The sequence below is a fragment of the Amblyomma mixtum genome, chromosome 3 (genome assembly GCF_055824585.1).
Source record: "Amblyomma mixtum isolate Tamu chromosome 3, ASM5582458v1, whole genome shotgun sequence".
NCBI classification, from domain to species: domain Eukaryota; kingdom Metazoa; phylum Arthropoda; class Arachnida; order Ixodida; family Ixodidae; genus Amblyomma; species Amblyomma mixtum.
Window position 1 is genome coordinate 108,965,024 of NC_143014.1, and position 24,783 is coordinate 108,989,806.

The following is a 24,783-nucleotide window of genomic DNA, read 5'->3' on the forward strand; positions in this document are numbered from 1 at the left end:
TCCGAAAGCTGAAATATGGGAGGACTTTTATTACAGGAAAAAATGAAGAGGTGTTAAAGCCGGGGAGGGGAGGCGAAGAGTGTTGTTGTCCTTAATAGGCGAAACGCGCGAACAGACTATAGTAGGATACAACTTAAAAAAACAGCAGTTGCTAACACTGGGCCGCGGTCCGCGGCGTCCTATATTACTCCGCTGGCCAATCGCAACAGTAAACGAAATCAGCTTTTTAATGTTTGACTGTACCAAACAAACCATGTACCAAAATTCTAGAGCTGATAATTTTTTTCTCGTGATAAGCTCCTTGTTTAGGTAACAAGAAACGTTTAAGCAGCGGACTACGTTTTTGTCGTGGAGGAATTCTGTGCGCGGAGGCTGAATGTGGGCGGAGCTTCACTGCAGACTTGCTTAAGTTGTATCCGACTATAGACAGAGTTAGCAGCACGCCTTGTCAGTTCTGCCTAGCCTGCCGTGTTTTCCCAGTATAAAGGGTAATTCGGTAGCAGTTTGATAGTTCTGCGCCATTGTTCTTGTCCGCCGTATAGTCGCTTCATTCACTTTGTCACACTATCAAGTGCGACTTAATTCCTCGCTAATCAAGTTTTGCATTTAGAGTGAGTGCGGCGCCTTTGTTAACAGAAATTGCAGGCAAGCGGGCGAGCGAATGAGAACGGGCGCCGTCACCGGGAGTGAGCAGAATAACAGCGGTGACGATGAGGGCGCAGACGCCCGCGATGACCAGAAGCGCGATGCCGATGCCTCGCCAGTTGCGGCTGTCCGGTGCCGAGGACACCAGCTCCTGCGCAGAAAGACAACACGGCACATCAGCGCTGGGCTCCAGTTCGCTGGCCGCAGTGAAGAACGGTTCACCGCTGCCGCGCGTGTTTCGGCGGAGGAAGGCTTGGTGCCTGCCTCTGGTACGCACAAGGTTACACGGCAGCCTTCGGCATAGTCAAAAGATATGTTCCCGGGCATTTAAAGTCAGGAACACAATGTTGAGTGCAGTTAGCTATTATTGCCGTCACATTTTTTTTCCTTTTGTGGCGGCTTAGGGCTTGCCTTTAAAAAGAGACATTTCTTGCCCCGTGTTTGGCCGAGGGTGCTAATTCTGGCGTCCGTTCAACGCGTGCGGACAGCTTGTCATTGCTTCAACGCCCAGACGGTGCTCTCTGTGCCGTTAAAATGCGCGTGTAGCTCAAGTGTACTTGAGCACCAGCGGTGCTGAGTGGCAGCTGTTCGCCGATTGCATTGAATAAGAAATAAATAAAAATAAGAAAGCATCACTGGGTTCTTTTAGGCCTGTCTGCATCCGCTAGCCAAGGAATAAATCATTGCCGCCTTAATTTTCCCGACCCGAGCAAACAGTACGCCCTGTGTCTCGTCTCGGGGAATGGGGCGCTGCCAGCAGAACCAGGGGAGATGGAGGAGGAGGAGGGGGGGGGGGGGGGTTCAGTGCACAGTGCGCCGCATTAGCCGCCACGGGAAACACAAGTCCGCCGGGGGCGACGCGTCCTTCTTACCACAAGCGACCCTTCCCTCCGATAAACGCGCGCAGTTCTCGTGACAGACTCGCGTGCGCACTTCGTCACTGTCAGCGGCCGCCGGCCTCATGTACTGGCCGGAACACGAAGCGCAGAAAGACAAGCACGACAGCGATGAATCCTTTAGTCGGTGCTCGTAGCGTGTCTAACGGCCTTTGGACGCTGGCGAAACATTCTGGCAGATTGCCACGACACGATCGGCGAGAGCGGTGGTGGCCGCGGAGCACGGGAGTGGGAAGCCGTCGAAGGAGACCGCGAGCCACTCCGCAGATGCGGCCGGCCGCCGCAGAACTGGAGCGGAGCGGCGCGACTCTACTGCCGGCTCCTGCCAAGAGGAGAAAATTCGTCCGCGTTTCATCTGTAGCACCTTTTCGCGGTCTGTATCAAAAAGCGAGTGCGGGCTACGTTCAGAGCTCGTCGCTGGAATGATGATCTATCACGAAGTAACTGGAGGCGCAAAGCGCGAGGGCGCTGGGAAGGTTCTTTCCACGTGAACAGTGCGTTGCTCAAGATTCGCGCCGGATTCGCGATCGCTACTCGTAGAACGCGGGAGTTTCACAGCCTGGTACCCCGCATGTACAAACGTACGCACGCTCGTACAAACACAGGTACGGAGATTCTGTCTCCACAAGAAAGAATGCATAAAATAATAGAGGAAAGCCGAAGGACAGCAAGTTTCGACGTGGAATAACCGCCCACTCGCAGCGGCGGCTGAGTGTCTGCGGTGTCTTCATAATGAGCACTAGGTCGCGGGCTCGAAGCCATGAGAATCCAAAAACACACGTGCACTGGGATTTTCGACCAAAAGTGCGATGAACGCCAGACAGTCGAAATTAATCCGCAGCCTACTACCACGGAGAGCTTCTAGCTCACACAGTGCGGCTAGGTCGCGCAGAAGTTGATTAAAAGCTTTACATTAACCACACCGCATTCGATGGAGAGCACTACGTGAATGATACGCCGCTTTTGTATTCTTTGTAAAATGCTGAGATGAGAGCGTGCGAGTTGTAGAAAACCCGACCATGAGATATATAAATCGAACCAAGCGCAAGCAGGCGTTCTATTTTGGCACTACATCATTAGCCAATGAACTACGTTGAAGGAAAAGCGAAGGAAACAGCGGCAGCGCTAGCTCATGAAAATGCAGCCCTTCTGCTTCGTGCGTTGATGGACACACGTGTCACGATTGCTTTGCAGTCCACCGAAAACTGGGCAATATTTTCTAGGGAAGAAGAAACGATGACGAATAACCTCACGATATTAGAGGCATTCGAACATGAATGGTCAGCATGGGGTCAGACGGTACTGCACATTGGTAAAAGATGTCGGAATCAATCATACGGCACGCAGACATCCTCCGCTTTAACTGACATAACAGTAAGAAAGAAAAAAAAGCCACGCATCAAAACGAGACTCGCGTCGAGAACTGACGGCGGCGTGCTTTTGTCCTATTCCTTGTTTTTGCGCAGGAATTCCGGACCAACAATACCGCCCACGGCTCTGTCTCGCACGACCCCCCCCCCCCCCCCCCCCCTTTTTTTTGTGGCCGCAGGTTCTGGAACGTTCTTTCCCGTTCTTGCCTAAGGCGCGATAACGACCGCCTCTGGGCTGTCGCGTTTGAGAGAGAGAGAGAGAGAGAGAGAGAGAGAGAGAGAGAGAGAGAGAGGGGGGGAAAGGCAGGGATGTTAACCAGAAAGGATTCCGGTTGGCTACCCTGCACAGGGGAAGGGAATGAGGGGAATTAAAGAGGAAAGAGAGAAGTAAAGGGAAATAATCACAGTCTGTCAATTAAGGCAGTCGCTCTCAAAAAGCGAAAGAGTGCCTTGTAAGCCTTGATGGCAGTTGACTGTTGTGGCCACGGACCGAGGATCTTGGCCTCTGTGAAAGGGCGAGGGTCCAGGCGGTCCAGAGCACATCGCAGCTTATGTCTTTCGGCTACAAAGGCAGGGCACTCACACAAGATATGGGTGATTGTCTCATCACAGGCGCAGTTCACACAAGAAGGGCTGTCGGCCATCGCGACTTTGAATTTCTGGTATACCAAACTGGCTGCACGACGCAGCTGGCGCTCAATACGTGGTACGCGGATTCGCGTATAGCGCGGACCGGATGCAGGCACTGCTGTCTGAATGCAGCCGCCTGCTAAACACGGCCCGCTATACCAGCGCGAGGCGGTCGCATTGGTCAGTAGCCGCCGCACTCGCAAATGTGGGACGCTATTGAAGCGAAAGCTTCACTACGGGACCTCGGGATTCAATCGCGGACCGTGAAAATTTGACCTCGTGAATTTGGACACTATACAGGGTGTTTCACCTAAGACTTTCTGCAATTTTTAAAAATAAGCTATTTGAAATAGATGCGCGCTTTTTCTGGCATAGCATTGCCAGTGGTGTAGTACATCAGAATGCAGCTAAGACGTGCTAACTAGCAGGCTTGTTAACCAATATTTAATAGTTAACTTTTAAACTATTACCGTTGGGCTCCTTAATTATTGAGAGGCATGTAGCCCACCGTAAGTAATACCCATATCAGTTTTTAGAATTTCGAAAACGCGGTTACCCTTGGCGCTGTGGCCCAACAAATTTCGCCTACATCGCGCCAAAATACATGCGGTTTGAGAAGCTTGCAGGCAAAGCAACCTCTCCAGTGAACCCAACTCGTCGAAATAGCCAAAATTTGTTGGGCCACAGCGCCGAGGATAATCGCGTCCTCGAAATTCTAAAAACGGATATGGACATTACTTAAGGTGGACTACATGCCTCTCAATAATTAAGGAGCCCAACGGTAATAGTTTAAAAGTTAACTATTAAATATTGGTTAACAATCCTGCTAGTTAGCACGTCTTAGCTGCATTATGATGTACTACACCACTGACAATGCTATGCCAGAAAAAGCGCGCATCTAATTCAAATAGCTTATTTTTAAAAATTGGAGAAAGTCTTAGGTGAAACACCCTGTATAGGCAGAATTTGTTGGATTACAGTGAAGAGGGCAATCGCGTTTTCTAAATTCTAAAAACTGATGCGGCTATTACTAACGACCGGCTACAAATCTCTAATTGCAACCTGTTTTCTAACTGAGTTAAATGTCAGAAATTAGTTAACCAGCTAACTAGTTAAGTTTATTCACCTGTTTTCTGTTGTCCGCGGGCGCTAGTATTATTCTGCCACAGAAGCGTCTTGATAATTAAAGAAGCCCACTATTAAAAATTAATTGCCAGCTTCCCTGACACACCTGGTGTACTCTGCGCAGAGCCTAACAGATCCGCCTCGTCTCCGGGACCTACGCTTGGCGGAGGGGCGGTGACCTAGATGGCTTCCGCATCAAATACAAAAGTGAAAAGGCTGTAACAGAGGCCAATTAGCGCCGAGGTGCCTCTCAGCACCACGCGTTCGCAGACGTTCTAACTCCGTTGCCACGCTAGAAGTAAAACTGAAAGCGCTCGTAGTCACATCCGCAGAATTGCACAGCCATTCGAATCACCCAAGAAGACGGCTTCTCAGACGGCCGCGACTCTCAGCCGAGCACACGATTGCAGCGTGCCACTGAAACGACGTTTTAAGCCGTAAGAACGACAGCTCGCGTCTCCCCCCCCCTTCCTTTTGGTGCCTTTATTCGCTTCTGGCTAGAGAGCACTGGGCAGCTATCATGCACCAACGTTGTGCACTCCAGGTCACTTTTAACGAGTTCGAACGTTAAAACGAAGACGCGCTCAGTGGAGCGAGCAGCGGCCGAGTTGTCGACCGGCCGCGGACGGAACCAGAGGTCTCAGTTTCCGCGCCAGGACGCAGACAGCAGCGCAGTTCAGCGCATCGCTCGCCACGACGGCCGGTGCAAATGGGTCCGCGCGTTCGCTCCAGTCCAACGGCAGCCTTCAGAAGCGCTGTCGACCGCATGCCGGGGCTGCTGACACGCTCTGCGGAGCTCGGCGCTCAGAGTGACAGCGCTCGGGCGACCACGGATGGCCCTGTGAACTTAGCGGCGCGCTTGCAGCGGCCTCTCTTTCTTTCCGAAGGCTTTCCTTTTTTTCGTTTTTCTTTCCTCCCGCTTCCTGAAATAGCGTTCTCGGCGTTCCTGGCGCCGCTGCTGCGAGGGCGCACAATGCGGTCGCCGGCTGGACGGCGGCGCGCCGGGGCGACGCGCAGACCATGGTGTTTGGAAGAGTGGTGGCGGTGGTGGTGGGGGGTTCCCAACTGCGGTGGACGGAAATGAAAAGGCAGCCCAGTGCGAGCAAGCCAGCATGGAGAGGGTGGAGCCTCCCTGCCCGCAGGGCTGGGTGGTAAGGAGACGCCGGCGGGCACTTTATACGCGGCTCAAGCGCAGGACTGGCCGCATGAGCTTCGCGAAGAAAAGAAAGGGCCATCGCAGAAGCCACCGCGGCACTTCACAGAGCAGGCGGCAGGGGGGAGTGAAACGGGGCCAGAGGACCGGCGCGTGCGGGAGTGTGGGCACGCGGGACGGAGCCGCGAAAAGGGGCAGCGCGCAGGAAAGGCAATGACGGCTGCAGGAAAATAGCGGTTTCGGCTCCGGGAGACCCGCGGGGATATCTGGCCGGGGAAAATCAATTTAGGGACGCGGCAGCCCGGGCAAACCAGGGGCAGGAGCGGGACGCTGCTGCCTTTCCGCACACCACCACCCACCGCGGAAAAGACGCGAGCCGCGAATCGAGCCGCAAAATTGCCGGGACGCGCCGCGCGTGCAATCTCTCTCGCCCGCGCGCGTCACTGGCGCCGCTTTTAATGCGCCTCGATGGGAAGAATGGGCAAGGAATGTTATCCCTGCCCGGGGGACGTAAGCTCCTGGTCGATTCCCCCCCCCCCCCCCCCGCCCCCCTCCCTCACAAGAACGGTGAGTCGGGTTTGAATGAGCCGGGCTAGGGAGTACCGACGGCGATGACACGTTCCGGTTCGTGGCGCGTACACTGAATCGTCGGCTGCGTAATCGGCTCGTCTCGGTGGAGAGCCAAAGTCAGAGCATGAATTCAGTGTCTAAGAAGCACGACGGAGACACGTGTAGCCCGAAGAGGCTTTTTAAACTTTTCCCTGTACAACAAAGGGATGCGCAAGCCTACCCCTTCTGGAAGCGACAGGGCAACGAGATGTACCGCTTAGCAGCAAAGCGTCAGTTTCAAAGGCTCACTTTTAGAGCGCGAACTCTTATTAGCTCGTTCCTCAGTTTTGTGCCTTCGTCGACGTCCGCAGCTCCACCTGCCCCGGTTTTTCAGGTGGCCAACAGGAGAAACAAAATCTTCCTCTCCACTTTTCAAAAGGAGGGGAAAAGAAAAGTGGAAGGATTAGAGTGGGAGGTGACGGCTAGCCTAGTGGCTTGGCTGTCCGCATCGGGGGGTTGGTTCGCAACCAATCGCCGGACAAGTATGGGTACAAGCGTCCCCTGGCCCGGCGCCCAGCTTCTTTCTTTGCTGTCGCACCACAGCTAACGCTCAAACATTCTAGTTGCACACTCGTAACTGTCCTGTGACTTTTTTTCCTATCAGCATGAAAAAAGTTTATTTGCTGTTGTTTTTTTCTCTCAGTAGTCTTGCCTTTGCACTCGAACGATTTCTGCGTCCCTTTACAAATTCTCGCAAAGCGCTGGTGCCGATTTTGCATGATTACAGAATTGGCGCCAATCCGAGGGAAATGAATTTACCACCACCACTCATAGTAGCGCCCACTTAATGTGAAATTAGCAACGATTTTGCACTTGGTTATACACTGCATGCGTGCTGTAGCCTCGAATACAGAGTGGCTCGACGTACAGTCGGGGACAAAAGTCTCCGGACCATGTGTTCCACAAACGAAGCTTATAGCTCTACTCTCAGACAGCGACTGGAGATCGCACTTGTGGAGATGAAAGAACAAAAATTTCACTTTTTCCTCCACAAGTGTGGTCTCCAGCCGCCGACTAATAACAAAGCTATCGGCTTCGTTCGAGGAACACGTGGTCCGGAGACTTTTGTCCCCGACTGTACGCACTCATCTTAAAGGTGCACTGAAGAGGAATCTGAACTTGTCTGTTTGCCGCGGGAACTCGATCTACACGTTCCTAGCATTCTTAGAAACTGCGACTTTTTGCCCTGTGTGGCCAATTTCCCTAATTAAATCGAATTAACGTCCGGCTCCCGCTCTTTTTTTTTGAATTCTGCCTCCTACGGTGGGCGGAGTCGACCAACGCGTGGAGTGCCTTTCACCCAGTCCCGTGGCGGCTTGCCGCTCTGCCATCGGCGGAGTAATATGTAGTAGTCCGTAGTAGCAAATAGACCGCGCGTATTTTTATTTCTGCGGGCTTATTTTGCGGCTATATTATCTGCGAATGAAACTATTTATTCATGGAAAGCTAAAAAGCAAAATAAATCGAAAGCAAAGCCTCCACGGAGCTGGCTGAAAGGAACTTCACGCGTTGGTCGACTCCGCCCATCGTACGAGGCAGAATTCAAAAAAAAAAAGGGCGGGAGCCGGACGTTGATTCGATTTAATTAGGGAAATCGGCCATACAGGGCAATAAGTTGCAGTTTCTAAGAATGCTAGGAACGTGTAGATCGAGTTCCCGCGGCAAAAAGACAACTTCAGAATCCTCTTCAGTGCACCTTTAATATGTGGTGCCGTTTCCCAAAACCCACGTTCACTGAACCGAATCTTGCGATTAGCCAACACAGCATACAACATACACATTATCACTAGGCAACACTGGATGCGTTAGCGAGCGAGCCCCCGCTGCCCTCTGCGAGAAAAGTTTACGAGCCGTGGAATTCACTCGATATCCCCCCTTCTTTTCGTGTCGTTTGGGCACGCAGCCTGGAATCAGCGAGTGCACACTGCTCAAGTGCTACAAACGCAAGGCCCTTTCCAAACATAAAGCTGTAGGCCGACAGGCCTCGAAAAACTTCCGTCCTTCCTAAATTTTGGACACCTCTATACACAGACCCCAGTAACGGCAGCGAGAATTTTGGTCCCGGAAAGATACGAAGCGGTGACACATGCGAGGTAGCGCAGGCAACTGGCACAGGCCGACGCAAGCGGTTATCCGATGGACGAGCTTGAGACAGGAGCGCGCGATACAAGTGGACGTAGTTTGTGCATCCCTGCGCTGTCGACCCACAAACGAACTGAAAAGGAAGGAAGGAAGGAAAGGAAGGAAGGAAGGAAGGAAGAAAGGAAGAAAGGAAGGAAGGAAAGGAAGGAAGGAAGGAAGGAAGGAAGAAAGGAAGGAAAGGAAGGAAGGAAGCAAGGAAGGAAGAAAGGAAAGGAAGGAAGGAAGGAAGGAAGGAAGGAAAGAAAGAAAGGAAGGAAGGAAGGAAGGAAGGAAGGAAGAAAGGAAGGAAGGTAGGAAGGAAAGGAAGGAAGGAAGGAAAGAAGGAAAGGAAGGAAGGAAGGAAGGAAGGAAAGGAAGGAAGGAAGGAAGGAAGGAAGGAAGGAAGGAAGGAAGGAAGGAAGGAAGGAAGGAAGGAAGGAAGGAAGGAAGGAAGGAAGGAAGGAAGGAAGGAAGGGTGTGGGACAACAACCTGATGGATGCGCACATTCCGTGCTGTTACGGAAATGCGAAGCCCAGCTAACCATGTTCGACTGTGCTGAACCTGCTGGACTAACGATCTCGCTTTCTGGGACCGAGGATGGGTAATTATTTGCCTAGCGCCCAGGTTAGACGTGCTGTTCAGTTCATATGTCCGTGACATCCGGAGCGCTAAAAGAACTGAAAAGAATACAACGAGGCGAAAGACCCTGCGGCAGCCGAAAGAATAACGGGTCGCGGAAGGCAGCGAGCCCGCCAGCCGGGTTGTTGTTTACGGAGCATCCTATAGCTGCCGCGGGGAAGGCACGGCCGGGGCCGCGTTCCCCGCTGTGCTCGCGGGGCCACGGTGACACTACTTTGGCACGCTGTTCGGGATCGGCGCCAGGATAAAGCGTCACGACGGAAGAGGCTGCTGAACTCTTGCAATCTTGCAAACGCGACCGTCGTTTCAGGCGCCTCCGTCCGTCTGTTTTCGCGGAGGGGCGTGTCGAGTGAAACGCCCGAGGGTCGGAATTCTACGCTGCGGCAAAATATAGCAAGTTCCCGTTTATAACCCCTCTCTATTTCGGTTCTCTTCGAAGCCGAGATGACGCCCGCTGCGGAGGCTCAGTGGTCGTGGTGCATTGCTGCTCAGGTTCGCGGGTTCGAAGCTGACTGCATTTAGAGAGAGGCGAAATGCAAAAAAAAAAAAATTAATAATGCAAGTAATACTAGAAAAAGCCCACGTTTTTAAGAGATTAGTGTGCGTCAATGAACTCCAGGCGCTTGAAACAAACCTGAAGCTCTCGACTGTGACGTGCCTCACGACTATGATGTGTCAATGCCTGCGCTTATTGTTACAGTGAAAGTGCGCGTCATTTCTCGTTTATCGAGCCCCGTTTCATAGCTACAAAGCGTCGAACTACTTATCTAGCGCAGCAGTGCTGCAGTAAGAATCCTGGCCGCGACTGTACTCCGCGCACCTCGGCACCGCCGTCAGACACCGTGCAACCGTACGCGCGATACCCTAGGTCACCTGGATGGATGCTTTCTAGCTATAACCCGAATGACAATATATGTGACAACTCAGATTAGTTGCCGAACCTAGCCAATAGCTGCACATTCGGTGACCAATCGGCGCCGTGACGACCCAGCTTTAGGCATGACCCGTTGCGCGCGCAAAGGAAATACGCCCTTGCAAAGCAACGCGCGCGAACTCTGGTATTCCGCGATTGGTGCATTACGAATGCATGAGTCAAAACGACCGTCTATATGCGCACGCCGACGGCTTTATACATTTCTCCACGCACTCTCCGTAACCAAACGTTCCCGGAAGTTTGGCCGATTGAAACTCCCTCCGGTCATTCCCAGATGCACAGCGGCTACTTCTTTATCGTCTGTCTATTTTTTTTTTTTACTACAGCGTTCCCGATTTTACTGGGCTCTTGGCATGCATGTATGTATGGGCATTTTCCAAAGTGCTCCTCCCCCTCTTGTGCCACAGCGGGCCTGTTCCTCAAACTGTGGCTCGTTTGCTTCGCCATGGCGCGGGGCCACGAATGAAAAAGATGCGGGCGAGCCCACGTGATGCGGAGACGGTCGCGGCTCTTCCGAGAGCGCTCCGCACAGGGATGCCGCATCCAGCTCGGCTTCTGTGTGCATGCATCTTTGATGCAGCCACAATCGATGGAGGTGCTGGCGGGCAGAGGAGGAAGAGCCGCGGGAGGCATTTCTTTTGCGCGGTTGATTGCATCTGCGACGCCGGCGGCCGCGAGCATACGCTACGCGCAATATTCAGATCTGCCATCGCCGTCCGTCGGCGCCGCGCTTCAAATGCCAGAACGCCCCTTCTCCCGACGGCACACGACATGTAGCTATGCTCGGCATGCGCTCTTCAAAGCTAAAGGGCTGGCAAACGGGTTTGACTGCCCGGACAAAAAGGTATAAAGATCGCGGTGCGTTCATTCTGAACGTGCCCATTTTTCCAGCTGAAGAGGCGAAGGCCTGCGTTCTCCGGTTCGCAGATGAACGGAGCTGGGCAACAAACATAAAGGAGATAAAAGAAAAGATCAAGTAGAGCGCAAAGGAACGTAAAGAGGGGTTCCACTCGTAAGCGAGAACTGCGTTCTTGCCCTGATCCCTCACGGTGGCTGAGTGGTCGTGGTATTGTGCTGGCGAGTGCGAGTTCGCGGGTGCGATCCCAAGCCACGGCAGCCCGTTTCCGTGGAGGCCAAAGGCAAAAATGCCAGGGGTACCGAGCTGTCGGTGAACATCAAAGGATCTCCCGGTGCACGATATTACTTCGGAGCCCTCTGTTTGGGGAACGCCTCGTGGTGCATTTTTGGTGCGCTATATCCACCGGCACGTATTCATTGCCTGACCTTCCACAGCGCGCGGAAGACGGGGAAGTAAGAACGACTAGTGCGCTCATTCTGCACAGAGCTTGGAGCTTATTACGAAAAAAATCCCAGACGATCATAGCGATTCATGTGATAGACAATGCGTAAGCATTAGGGCTCTCTCCCGGATGTAGCAGGCGTGTCCACACCGTGCGAGTGGGTGTGCGATACAGCCTATAAATCATCGTGTCGTCTGCCGTACACCCTTTCCACTCTCCCGATCCAATCCAGCAATCATAGTGTGACAGCCGTACCCCTTCTCCACGTTTTCCACCCCTCTACTTTGATTGGCGACCGCGGTTTCCCTCTCGCCACTCGTCGCCCCCACTTCTCCCTCCCTCCTCTCACTGAAAGTGGGGAGAGGGATGTACCTTTCTCTGCTTTGCCTCCTGCCAACCGAGGCTTCACACGCCAACGACGGACACTTTTTTTTGCAAAATTGGCGGTGTAATTCTGACGCATTAAAAAAAACGAAAATGTTTCTGATTAAAATTTCTGTTCGAGCTAGTTGGTTCATACCTGAATCCTAAGAGGGCGGCGCAAAAAGTAACGCTGAATACAGGAGGGGCGCTGTCAGGCAGGTCAGCGCCCCTTGTGTCTTCATGCGTCACTTCTGTGTTCCGTGTCGATTTTGCGCTGCCCTCTAATGAAAAACGGAAAAACCTCCAATCTCAGATTTCGCCGATGTTTGTCTGACCGAAGCTTCTGTCAGGTGGCAACCTGCCCACAGGGTTGTGGTCAGCCTGCCAGTAGGCTTGATGGCCAACTATGCAAAACACTTCATGGCGAAACAGTCTATGGCCGCGAATGGGTTTCGAACACGCGGCGGCGTGGACAGATCAGTTTTTCCTGGCCACTGCATTAGACCACTATGTCATCGCCGCAGCCGAACATCCCGCGTATTTATGCCAGCCTCTCGCGCTGTGCTTTGAATGTCGTTGTTTTAATCAACCTCCATCCGTGCGCAATGGATCAAGAACACATCGCTATTGCCGTCTTAATGTGAGCCTCTAAAGAAACCAAAGTGCGAGCTTACATAATTCATTTTTATTAGGTTTGCAGAATCAGCAAGTTAGTTGAATACATCCGACAGTGCAGTTGAAATTGGTACCGGCTTCTATAAAGCCATTTCCACGCTTAGTCCCTCGGTGCACTCCGGTGCCTGAATTGGGCTTGAATAGAGTGAACGCAGCTGCTTCCAAGGACAGCATAAGCAACAAAAACCACGGAATCACCCACCTTCAAGGAATTACTGACATCGAGCTGCGCCGGCAGTGCAAACGCGCCGCATCTGGGAGTCTGGAGGCACGAACGGCACGGCCTCTCCATCAGCGACGCAACAAAAGCATCCAAGCATACACAACCGAGTCTCCTCCGCACGCAGTGCCAGTATACGCGTGAAGTACGGCTCTCGTAAATAACTGGGCAGAAATGAAGTCTCTCGGAAAGAAAGTTCCGGCGCGTCGTGCAGTACAGACCGATAAGAGTATATATAAAAACAGACATCCGCCACCCTTCTCGAGACGTTCACGTTTCGAGAAGCGCGGCAGCGCTCCTCGACGGGAGCGCGGGCGAGCAGGTTGGCGCTGTCGGGGGAGATAGGGGGGGCAAACGACTCTCGAAGTGGTCTACTACAACTACTACAAGTTCCATTCCGGTCAGACGCAGCTCGTTTGTGCTGGCCGAGAGCACGCGCGCTCGAGTGGCACACATACACCCACAGTGCGGGCGGCGGGGCCGCGGGCGCGCGGTTGCTGGCATCGCGATAAGGAAAGACCAGAAATAGCAGCCGCAGTTTTGGGACGGGCTCAGGCGCGCGGCGTGCATCGTCGGGTCAATGTCGCGCCCGAGCTCCTCCGGTGCGCTGCTCGGTGGCTGCGGCCGCCGCATGCGCGACTCCGCCGCGCCCCTGTGACTAATCGCCTCGGGACGCGCTGACTGACGCGTCCGGCTGCCCCCAACGCGCTACCGAAGCCTGCCGGTGGCGCGGGGATGCGCCTACTGCGACGGCCAATGAGCTCTCGAATGAAGATTTCGACGCAAGTTGATGCGAACAAAGTCAAACCCTGAGCTGTCGTACCAATCACGGCTCGAGACAGGAAGCCATTCCACACACTTTTGCCGATTTATTTAGTCGTGCAATCTGGACAAAAGTCTCTCAGATGATTGAGCGGCATCCGAGGCCCAAAGCTCTGTTATGAGGAGGTAGATCGAGACCACAACTGATAGAGGTGAAAGCAGAAACCGCACGCTCTAATGTGTGGTATTCAAATGGAACGACCGGTGGCGTACGTGGTAGGTACTTACGCGCCTAGATCGTTTTTCCCGCGTCCTGCAGACTTCCCCGACAGTACATATGGCAGCCCTAGTGGAGCTATCGAAGAAGAACGCATGCATTGCAACTGCGAGTTGGTTATGCTTTGAGCTGAGAAAAGTTGTACCTTATCAGCGTACAAACTGAGAATGCACTTCGCCTCTGAAGGAACTGTTCTTTTTTTTTTTGTCTTTTCGGAACCCGGTTGCAGGTAACAATAAACACCATCGTTAAGGCCAGATGTGCAATGCTTTATCTTGTGGAGCGCTTTCACGGCGTTACATTCCTATACCGCGCTTCTTGGCGTGAGTACTTCGTCCCATTACTCATGAACGAGGTGCCTGCACAGGGAATGAGCTGCGCGAAAGTGCGGTTTAAATGTATTTATCGAGAACTTTTCTGTTTTTCTCTGACAGTAATTGCGACGGCGCAACGATAAAGGAGCCCACAGGCATGGACCGACGCTGTGCATCTACATTATCGAGCTTCGTACGCGTTCTCCTCGTCGCCTTCTCTGCGCATGCGGAAGACGCTGGGCAGTGCGCTGAGAATGCAACCACCTGTTCGCCCGGCGCGGAAGTTCTTCCGCAAATGTTTCGCAGATTGCACTCACTTTGGCGCCGAAATCATCAAAAATTCAGCAGCACATAAACATTACTGCATTTTCCATAAACTGCGACGGTTTCAGGGCAACCATAGCTATTCTCGGCGCGGTAATGGAGGCCCCTTCGCGCTAACCGCCACCTCTTTTCTGGCTTTACTCGGACCTCCTCTTGCCCAAAGGAGCGCATGTGCTCTCTTTGAGGTGTCGTGGTGGGTAGGAATTTAGGTGCAAAAAGAAGCTGCGTTGAGAGCTCAGAGTTTGCGGGGAGGGGGAGTGGCGGAGACGCGAATATTTATACTAAATTATTGCCGTCAGCCAGTTTCTGGCAGCTAAAACTCTCAACAAGACTAAGTTACAACTGCTTAAAGTTTCTCTGCCCTTAGTTAAAAAAAGCAGCCAAGGGAGCGAAATAGTCGATGCAATTACGAACGCATCTATGTGCGTGCGTGTCGAGTAGGGGAAAGAGGGAGGGGGGCACAGCCACGCAATACAGGTCTAACACGACGTTAAAAAGAGGTAGGCTTCACAGCGCACTGTGCTGCAACTGAAAACCCGAGCAGGTCATCGCGCAGCGAACGGGTTGCGTCGGCGCCAAGGGCACGCGGCCGAGTGATCCGTCTTGCTTCGGCCGACGAAACGCGCGTGGCTCGCCGTCGCCGGGCGTTGAGCGGTTGCTCCTCCACCGTCGCCGGTGCCCGTGCGCGCACCGGTGCACTGAGCGAGCGCCGGCTGGGCACCAGCTGAGCGCAGTGCGGCAAATTGATTTCGCCGCGCTCCGGATTCCAGCGCGGCGTCGGCGGCCTGGGGCTTTGACCCGACGAGCGCGCACACACACCTCAGCACTGGAACACGCACGCGAGCACAAACGTGGGGTGGGGCACAACACGGCTCCGCGAGGAAGGGCGTTTTCCGACGCGCACGTCGGCACTAATGCGCCCGTGCGATGACGGCGCTTAATTTACCGCCCTCCCTCCCTCCGCGGCTGCTGGGCGACTCTTCCGCCACAGCTGCCTCGCGCTGCCCGATTAATGGCGCTGCGGACACGGGGCATGCAGTGTACACACACGCGGCACTCGTCGCCCGCGCAAAATGCGGTGCGTTCTATTTGGCGCCACAGCGCGGCCACTGCTCCCTCGTCAGGGGACACTAACTGCCCCGGAAGGAACGCTATGCGACGGAGCGACACGGTCGATAGCGCGCCGTACTCGTTAATAATCTTCGAGTCGTGCCACAGCACGGTACTCTCGATCAAAATGTAAACCGACAGCATTATTGCGTTATCTCGGCAGCCGCGTATGCCTGCAAGCACAAGTAAATTCGACGCAAAGGGCGTTGTCCGTTAATAGCAGCAATGTGGACATGTTAGTGCGGGAAACATATTGCGGGCTTGCCAATATTCATCATCCAAGGTCGTACGTTTGACGTTTTCAGCAGTGCTAGCAACGTTAATAACAGTTTGCTCGAAAACTACGAAACTTTGAAAGTACCGAGATGTGCCCAATAAGCACGGTTGTCCTAACTTTCCTAGCATGCATTTGGCCCACTTTCACCCCCTAAACTTGAAAACCACCAGAGACTGCTTGTAATACGTCTCCGTGCCTCTGTGCTCGCATTAGGCACAATTACTACACGCATCTTAATTCGCTAATACAAGCTCGCTCAGCAACGAAAACATAACACTCCTCCAACCCCCCCCCCCCCCCCCTCCTCCTCGTCATCGCAAAGCGTCATATTTTTCTTTTAACACGCGGACTCTGAATACAAAGCACATTAATAAATTCCATGGTTTCTCATTAACAGCACTACCGGAAACTAAGCAGCAATGGTGTTGCCCTAAAGAAAACGGTCATTCTGAAACTACTTAGTTATGTGAAGCAGCAGCAAACTGAATCCGTCTCATTCGTATTGTATGAATGGCGTGCGGCAGGAGGCAAGTGCAAATCTGTTGGAATGGTGCAGTTTGTCAGTGGCAAAAACGCGCCTCTGGACCTTCTGGTTCTGAGCGTCGCTACACAGAAACAAAGTGTTAAGTCTGACTCATGTCAGGCAGTGACAGCATCGATTATTCTGACTGAGCTCTTGAGTGAATACCACATACCATGCAGGCCCAACAGTACTTAGATTATTTCAAGCTTTTTTTGTTTTCCGGAGGTAATTTAGTGTGACCAGGGTCAGACGGGAGGCAGAATGAATGAGATTGGGCACACATGAGACTAAGAATCCAAAGAGAGAAATAACGAAAATTATAAAACTCTTGCCTTACTTTGACCACAACTTTTATGCAGGCTAAACAATCAATATTGTACGCATTTCCTTTTTCTGCTAGCAAAAAAACTATCTGGTTGCAGGAGGAATTTCAGTTTCACGTGCTTCGCATTGCTAAAATGGTGAATACTGCTTATATATATATATATATATATATATATATATATATATATATATATATATATATATATATATATATATATATATATATATATATATAATGCTGCATATCCATGATCAGCCGTGGACGGAGGAATGCACAGATTTGCTGTAACCCGCGCAGAACACCGACAGCCGTTGAACTCTTCACGTCAAGCTACGCATCAGGCCATGCCGCAGAAACTTAGAACTGATCAGCCCCAAGTACTCACAACTGGTGCAGCGAACACTCTCAAAGCATACAAGGAATCTGATCCCCGGGAAAAAGCTGCTAAATCGTTCCATGGACGTGCATTACGCGCAGAGCTTACTCCGCCAAGCCAGCCTCACGTGCATTAAGCAAAAGCGCCTGGCCACGGCGCCGCAAGCAGCTTAGCGCTCGCCTTTGCGAGCTTTAAGCCGTAAAAGGCCGAGGTAAAGCAACATCGAAAATTCTCATGTTAAACGATGTAGGCTGTACGAAAGGGAAAACGGCGCCAGAATAGCAGGCGAGACCCGATGGTGGATAGCTGGCTGATAACCACTCGGTCCGTTATCCTTAATGAAGCCTCCATTAAATTAATGGCGCTTCCGTTCCGCAAAGGTACACCACGCAGAGTGGGAGCCGCTGATTCCCGTTCCTTCCTTGACGGGCGAGCGCCAGGTCGAGTGATCAGAGCGCGTTAAACTCCCGTTTCTGCTTCGCACGCAGCCTCGCGGTCTGCCCGAGGATAAAGAAAGCGGGGCACGAACGGACCGCTCCTACAAACAGGCCGCGCTCTATATAGACAGAGCAAAACGGTGCGGCAGCGGTTAAAGAGTGGAACACAAACGAGACCTTGGTTCGATCAGCGACGGAACACTAACAGAGGGAAAGGCCTGGCAACCATCAGCGTCGCTGGGCAGCGCGGGCCGCAATCGACAGGCCTTGCCCGGTCCCATATCACGGAGTGCGCCGCGCGGTTTACTTTGCAATAACAGTCTATATATAACGTCACGAAAATCGACGCGAGCGGCGCGGAAAACGGCCCTAAACGTGGACCGACCCAGAGACACGCGTTCGGCGATAAGCCAAACGAACCCAACCCGACCGTTTCGCCACGCGATACAGTGGGCACAAAGGACACGTCACATCCCGACTTTCTTCCCCCTCGGCCACAGTTGGAGATAAAAAGTGACGCTTTCCGAAGCAGATGCGAATGGAACATCACTGCACTGCACCGCACCGGGACGATGGTTTGCGACGTCGCACAAAGCTTACGCACGTCCATGTGGCTCCGAAATCGGAAATATAAAAGGAGCGGAGTACAACTGGCACCACTGCATCCCAGCAGTCAGTACTAACAAGTCCACGTAAGAGAAATATTTTCCTGTAGAAAAATTTATCCAGTGAGCGTTACCTGCAGCTGCAGTAGCTATATTACACTGGCGCCGGCGGTAGTGCAGCGTAGTTACACCAAACCAAACTTGTCTGGCCAGTAATGGAGTCCGAGGTGCCGGAACAAGATTGCATTAGGATGGTATCGGGGCAAGTGAACAGTTATCAAGACGAAATGTTGTGAAAAACAGTTTTCATGACCGGCTGAATTACGATCAAACACTGATGCCACCATAGATTGCTGTAGTTTTTATTTCTATATTTTTTTTTGCAATGCGAAGGGAACAACCTTGGCGCGTCGATCTAACCTGACTTATACTCGCTGCACAACAACGGCGGCACATCATGCCTGACATTATGGCGAGGCGCGCAGTTGTTACGCATCGGCCAAGCCTATGTTAAAATATCATTGTGTTAATGAGTTTAAGACCAATTCTCAGGGAGCTGCGCAAGTTATATTATAAGTGGGCTGTTTTGTAGCCCGATATAAGTTCTGTGTAAGCGGCCTGCAGCATGCTACGTGCTCGGGGCTCATTGTTAGCGCAAGTTTTTTCTTTTTTTCTTGAAGCGAAAGCTGCATTACGCTAGGTAAATCCAGTTTCGCCGTGGTCGCAAGTTTGACCTTCAAATGACCTTCATAACCATAGCCCATGCCGCGTTGCCAACAGATAAGCAAAGGAAAGGAAAGGCGCATAACTGACACCCTGGGTCAGTGGGCACTGAAGTCACGGTTTAAGCTACAAAACCGATGTAGAGCGGGAGCTTCGAAAGCAAAGGTGCATCTCCCTGAAACACTGGACACCTTAGTCGCGCTTTAAGCTACGTGGCGGTAGTGACAGATGTGCGCTGCATGCGTTGGCGTATTGACAACTTTGTGGCAGAAACGGGGCACGAAAGCCATAGGCCTTCGGCGTTCATTGTGTTCATTGGCGTTGGCGTTGACGACGTTTTAAACTCCGATGATTTGAAGGAAAGGAAGGGCGCATAACTGGTTCCTGGGTCAGTGTACGCCTGAATCGCGCTTATAGGTACGTGGGGTGATGAGAGAGAGAGATGTGCACTGCATGCGTTAGCGCTGACAACGTTGTTGCATACACGCGGCAGTGCTACGGTAAGCTGCAGCGTTCACTGGATGAGCAAACTCTCGCCGTCAACCATTAACTGCCACCTGCCACGGTGTCACGTTGGGCGCGCTGCCTATCCAGTGCCCGGAAGGCACTCAACATTACAGACACCAAGCCGCGTATAGTTGTCCGATACGTCATAGATTTCGCTCTCTAACCATAGTTCAAGAGTAGCTGAACCGCAGCTAATTTTTTTTAAACATATAGAACACGTTACGTTGCGAACGCACCCGACTGGCAAGACACGTTAACTGCAGGTTGACAGCACGCTCAGTGTGATGGAGCCATGACCTTTAGCTGTCGGAACGTGCACAACGCAGTAGCTCGAATGGGCCGTGCAAAAGCATTGTACCGAGTACTGTGCAGGAACAGAATTATCTTCAGAACAGGTTGGGTCAGTCCCTTAGCTGGGAAACTTTGGCTGGGCACAGTTTCGGTTTCAGTGTGCCTAACCTGTATTTCTTTTTGCAGGACAGCGGCTGCAGGGCGCGTGCAGTCAGCGCTGGAAACTAGCTGCTTGTTAAACGAAGCCGCTGCCTATAAGTTGCATTATTTTGCTCAGCCAGGAGCTAAAGCACTGTGAGAACTAATTTTGAACTTTCAAAGGAAGCGTCTAAAATTGCAGAAAAAAAAGTTAGACCTCATGGGAAAGCTTTATTTTTGCGTCACTGTACTAATAGCATCATTTGTAAGGCCCCACCGCGGTGTCTTAGAGGTCAGGGCGCTCGACTCAGATTGTTCGACGCTAGGCAGAGATGCTGAGGAGGCAGATTCGATCGCGGGAGCGGCGGCCGTGTTTCGATGGAGGCGAAAAGCAAGGCGCCCGTGTACTGTACGATTTCAGTGCAAGTTAAAAAACCCAAGGCGGTCGAAATTAATCCGGAATTATCCACTGGACGTTAAGCCGCATATACCTCTGCCATAATTTGTAAGTGTGTGCACACAATGAGTTGGTGGGCTTTAATTTCACCTCGGCACACAACAACGAATAGCCTGCATGCGGGCATTTTCAGGCCTATTTTCTGATACGTGGTGCTTATTTTCCTGCCAGGTTACGGAAAACTGTAGAACCTCTTTTAGCTCTCAATAATGGACTGGCTGACTGAATAACTGATGGGATATTTGCTGTCCCATATTCAATGCGATTTAGAATGAATTGTGTAAGAGCATGGGAGCCAACATGCAAACACGGTGATGTACGCCCTTTTTCTGCCATAAACGACAACAGCGCCGCACTGTGCGTATCCTTTGTATGTCTTGCCCACTGTGCAACTGTGGCGCAGTTTTCTTTTTCGAGCTGCCGCGAGTTTATCGCTGATCAAATCTACTTAGAATATAAAGGCTACAAGCAAGAAATAGCTAGCGGGGAGACGGGAGTACGATAGGCGCCGCTTATGTCCCAGACTCGAAGCAAATAGCCCAAGCGCTCACCTTGCTTACGTCAATCGAATTTGTTTGCCGCGCTTCCAACACACTGCAAAAAGCGCGAACAAGCAAGTGCTTGGTGCCTCGGTGGCTCGCCGGAGCGGCTGTTCCGTCTCCAGGCGCCAATCCGGCTTTCTCCGGGATGAAAATGGCTCGTGACAGGGTTGTTCTGCGCGGGCTGCTTTTGTTTTCGTGACTTCTCTTACAGTAGGTGTACACACGTAAAGGCGCAAGCGCGAGTGTTCTTTTATCTCAACGCATAGCCTGCGCCAGAGCATCTATATAGAACGCTAAAAGAGAAAAAAGATTAGGAAACGAAGTCTCGCCTTTAACGACTAAAAACTGGTCGTTCTTACGGTGCTGTAAATTGGATAGACACGAACGCTGATCTTCGTGCACACAGGCCGGAAACTATTCATGAGATTCGTGCAATAGTTACCTTTATTTATACATTGCACGCTATAGATAATGACAGATCCAAACAGGAGGGCGAAAATAATGAACGAAGGTTACGGAGAATAAAAAAGAAAGAAAGAAGGGGAGCATTTTGTTGACTGCGCCTAAAAAAAAACACGCTATTTCTGCTTGGAGGTCACCTCTGAGGAACTGTACGAGTACTTTTGGCGTCCGACTTAATAAGCTGCGCGCATGAAAATTGTTCCCGTTCACTTTATTGCCGTATTAGAGCGAGCTCCTGCCGACCATGGCACAAAATTTTTAAGTTGCGTGCGTTTATTTATGTAGCTGCTCTCCGGTGTTTTGAAGGTAGCGCGCCCCCAATTCTTACCTCAGCTTGCGTGTTCTTCGCGGAGAAGAGCAGCACCACGCAATTTCGTAAAACATACCGGGTGTTTCAGCGAACACTTTCAAAAATTTTCAGAAATAGGCTTTGTGGGGTAAAAATATGGCTTTTGCGGCACAGTATTACCAGTGTTGGCGGACACCAGAAAACCGGTGAATCGTCTTAGGTATAGTAAGTTGGTAAACTAATTTCTAACTTTTTAACTAACAGAGATAGTCAATTGGTTGCAATTAGAGATTTGTAGCCGGTCGTTAGTAATAGCCATATCAGTTTTTATAATTTCGAAAACGCAATTACCCTCGCTGTTGTGGCTTGACAAAGTTTGACTGCATCGTGCGAAAATACATGCGCTATTGAAAGCATGCAGGAAAAGCAACCCCATCCAGTGCACGTAACTAGTCGAAAAAGCCAAAGTTTGTCGAGCCACTACGCCAAGGGTAATCGCGTTTTTGAAATTATAAAAACAGATAAGGTTATTACTAACGACCGGCTACAGATCTCTGATTGCAACCAGGCGCCTAACTCCAATAGTTAAAAAGTTAATGATTAGAAATTAGTTAACCAGCTCACTAATTTAGATGGTTCACCGGTTTTCTGGCGTCCGCAAGGCCTGGCAATGCCATGCCGCAAAGGTCATAACTTTACCCTAAAAAGCCTATTTTTGAAAATTTTTGAAAGTGTTCGCTCGAACGCGCGGTATATTTCACCCAAGTTTTACATTTGCAGTGAGCTTGGCTAAAGCGAAGAGCCCTATTTGTATCTCTGAAGGTCCTTTGAGAGCCAGAAACTAAAAATGAGAGCAGAGATAGAGAAAGAGAGAAGAGATAGACAGAGATAGTCTGGAAAGAAAGGAGTTGTAGAAATGCACCACTGCATGTGTACTCTGAGCTTTTGCAATGGTTTTCTGCCATTGCAAATACATATAATAAGCTTTGTCCTTATGGTGCGATAGAAAAGTTCCCAATCTCATCTTAACTTACTACCTTGTCAGTATACGCAAAGAGCAAAAAAGGTGCTTGATATCTGGACAAGGAAAATAATTTTACGCCTTCATCCAAGCAAAAAAAAAAAAACAGTTTAATCTTTAAAGCTATAAGTTTGTGTTAGATCGCACTCCATGTACAAGTATAGACTCGCTCGGCACGTGTAAAAACAGCGATGCGACCTTGAAGAACATTGAAAACAACCGCAACAACGGGGACGGACAGAATGATAAACAGTCCGGGCTGCCAACAATAACTGAAGGAGGGCATGAGAGGAAACCGCAAAAATAAATAATAACAGTAAAGCGCGCGGTAATTCTTGCTTAACGAAAAGGAAGAAGGGACGACAGAAAGAAAGAAAAGCGTACAAACCAAGTCGAGAGAAAGGAGAATATGCTGCTGCTGCACCCAGCGGAAACGCGTCGTGGCTGCGGCGAGGGCGGTTCGATTATTTTCCACAGTGGCGTCTTTTGTTCATGCGAGACGGTGCCCACTTGCAGGAGCCGAGATGCTTATCGTTAGCCGGCTCGCGCCGGAAATCACGCTGCACTTGAGTGTGTTTCTCAAAATGAACCCGCGCTCCAGCCACTGCTTGCGTCATGGGGGGGAGCTGTTTTCTCTGGCTGCACCATCCTCTTTCTAGCTGTTGATGATTCTTTCCCATTTTTTCCCGCTCCTTCGTTTTCTCTCCGGAAGTTCGGAAATCCCGTCTTTTCTTGACTCGCCTCTCCCGTGTCCGTCGTCAGGTAGAGAAACGGTCGCCCGGTGCCAGTGCGCTGCTTCTCGCTCTCGTTATCCTGGCTGTTTTTATTACGGCGCTGTGTCTTTTTGTTTGCGGCCGCTATACCAACGCCGGCGTACGGCAGCGGGGGTCCCAGCAATGTAGACGGCGCGGTGGCCGCGTGTATGGGCGCACGCAGCGCGGCCCTCTCATATCCATAAAGTCATTAGCCGACAATACTGAGGCGCACTGTTCCGCTCACGTGCCGTTTGTTATGAGAGGCGGCGAGTGGCGCGGCCGCCCCACGAAAACCCGGTGAGGCGGCGCACACAGGCCTACTCGATAGTATTGACCCGCGGGTGCAGCAGGCACGGCCGGCTCGGGTTTGCGCGGCCCTAATTAACGATCCGTGCGCGCTCCGGCAAGCAAACAGATCGCGTCACGCAGAGGCCCGAGCGGCGCCCCACCTGCGACACACAGGCGGGGGGGTATCCGCGCGACGATTGAGTTCCCCATTCCTGTGCACGCCCCGCGCGCGTCGCAGCACCGGCGCACCACTGCTACCGAACTCCACACAGGCGTGGACACGGCGCACGTGTGCTCATATTGCTCGAGTGGGCGCCCACACCTGCCGTGCGCCGTTTCTCCGCCGCTGATATGCGCGGACGCTCACGCTAGCGCGAGTGTGTGTGCTCTATGGGCGTGCTTTTCTCTCCTCTTATTGCGCTTGAAATTTCGATCGCACAGTCTGGGCGTTGACGACAACGTAGAAAAGCGAGTAGGCCTCGCTCGTTACGGCAGCTACGTTCACCTGGACTTCATTTTTTCACTCGTTTTGTTTTCCTTCGCCTTTGTACCGCGGCGGACCCTCCTGGCAGAGCAAACATCCTGCACTGTGCACATCTCGCGTGGAGGCATAGAGCAACATAATGCGACGGACGAGAGACGACTGCGTGCTGTGAGTCGCAGCCATCTGATATGAAGGAGCTGCTGAATCGTGTTCAGAATTGGCATCGTCAAGCTGCAGCCTGAAGCTCGGATAGCGTATGGCGATATGCACTTTTGCTTTATTAATGCCAGAAAAAAAAGAGAAAAGCTGACTGTCTGCTTTTCACAACGCAATGCAAAGTATAGGCGCGGCAGAAATTGCGGAATATGAAAGTAACCACAGGTAAACAAGCACAAGTGACGGCCGCGTTGCTGCAGCGAGACTGGCGCTGAGAATGAGAGCCATGCTTGCGGGAACCTCCGTTCGAAGTGCTAGATGCTTCGATTGCTTGAAGAACGGAAATGAAGTACTACACAACTGGGATCCGAAGAAGCAGCAGCGCTACGCTCTAAACACAAAATGAGTAAAAAAAAGGGGGCAAGGTGTCCTCTAGAGCACTCCCTTTTATGAAAGGGTGCGCCCTAGAGGATAGCTTACTCCCATTTAGGCCTACTCGTGTCCAGAGTGCAGCGACGGTGTTTGTTCACCTCGCTCCGTTGCTCTCACGCGTGTCGCCAATTACTGCGCGGCTGCTGAGAAGAACGCATGGGCCAAGCGTACGGTATTAGCGCCCAAGTTGCCGCGAGGAAGACAAGTTTGCCAACCACCCCATTTT

The 24,783-nt window shown here is 51.7% G+C and overlaps 1 protein-coding gene across 20 annotated transcripts in view; it reads right to left on the bottom strand.

The window, feature by feature from the left end:
• LOC149351327 (inactive dipeptidyl peptidase 10-like) overlaps positions 1 to 24,783 on the bottom strand; it is a 357,475-nt gene that overhangs the window by 54,806 nt on the left and 277,886 nt on the right. For 16 of the 20 annotated variants that reach the window (XM_089580665.1, XM_089580664.1, XM_089580673.1 and 13 more), the window contains exon 2: positions 682 to 796. The exons of 2 other annotated variants lie outside the window; for them this stretch is intronic. In XM_089580665.1, coding sequence (XP_089436791.1) covers positions 682 to 796 — 115 coding nt within the window. Of the gene's footprint in view, positions 1 to 681; positions 797 to 22,830; positions 22,979 to 24,783 lie in introns of those variants that run through there. 2 more of the 20 variants (XM_089580677.1, XM_089580678.1) reach the window with 1 other exon arrangement.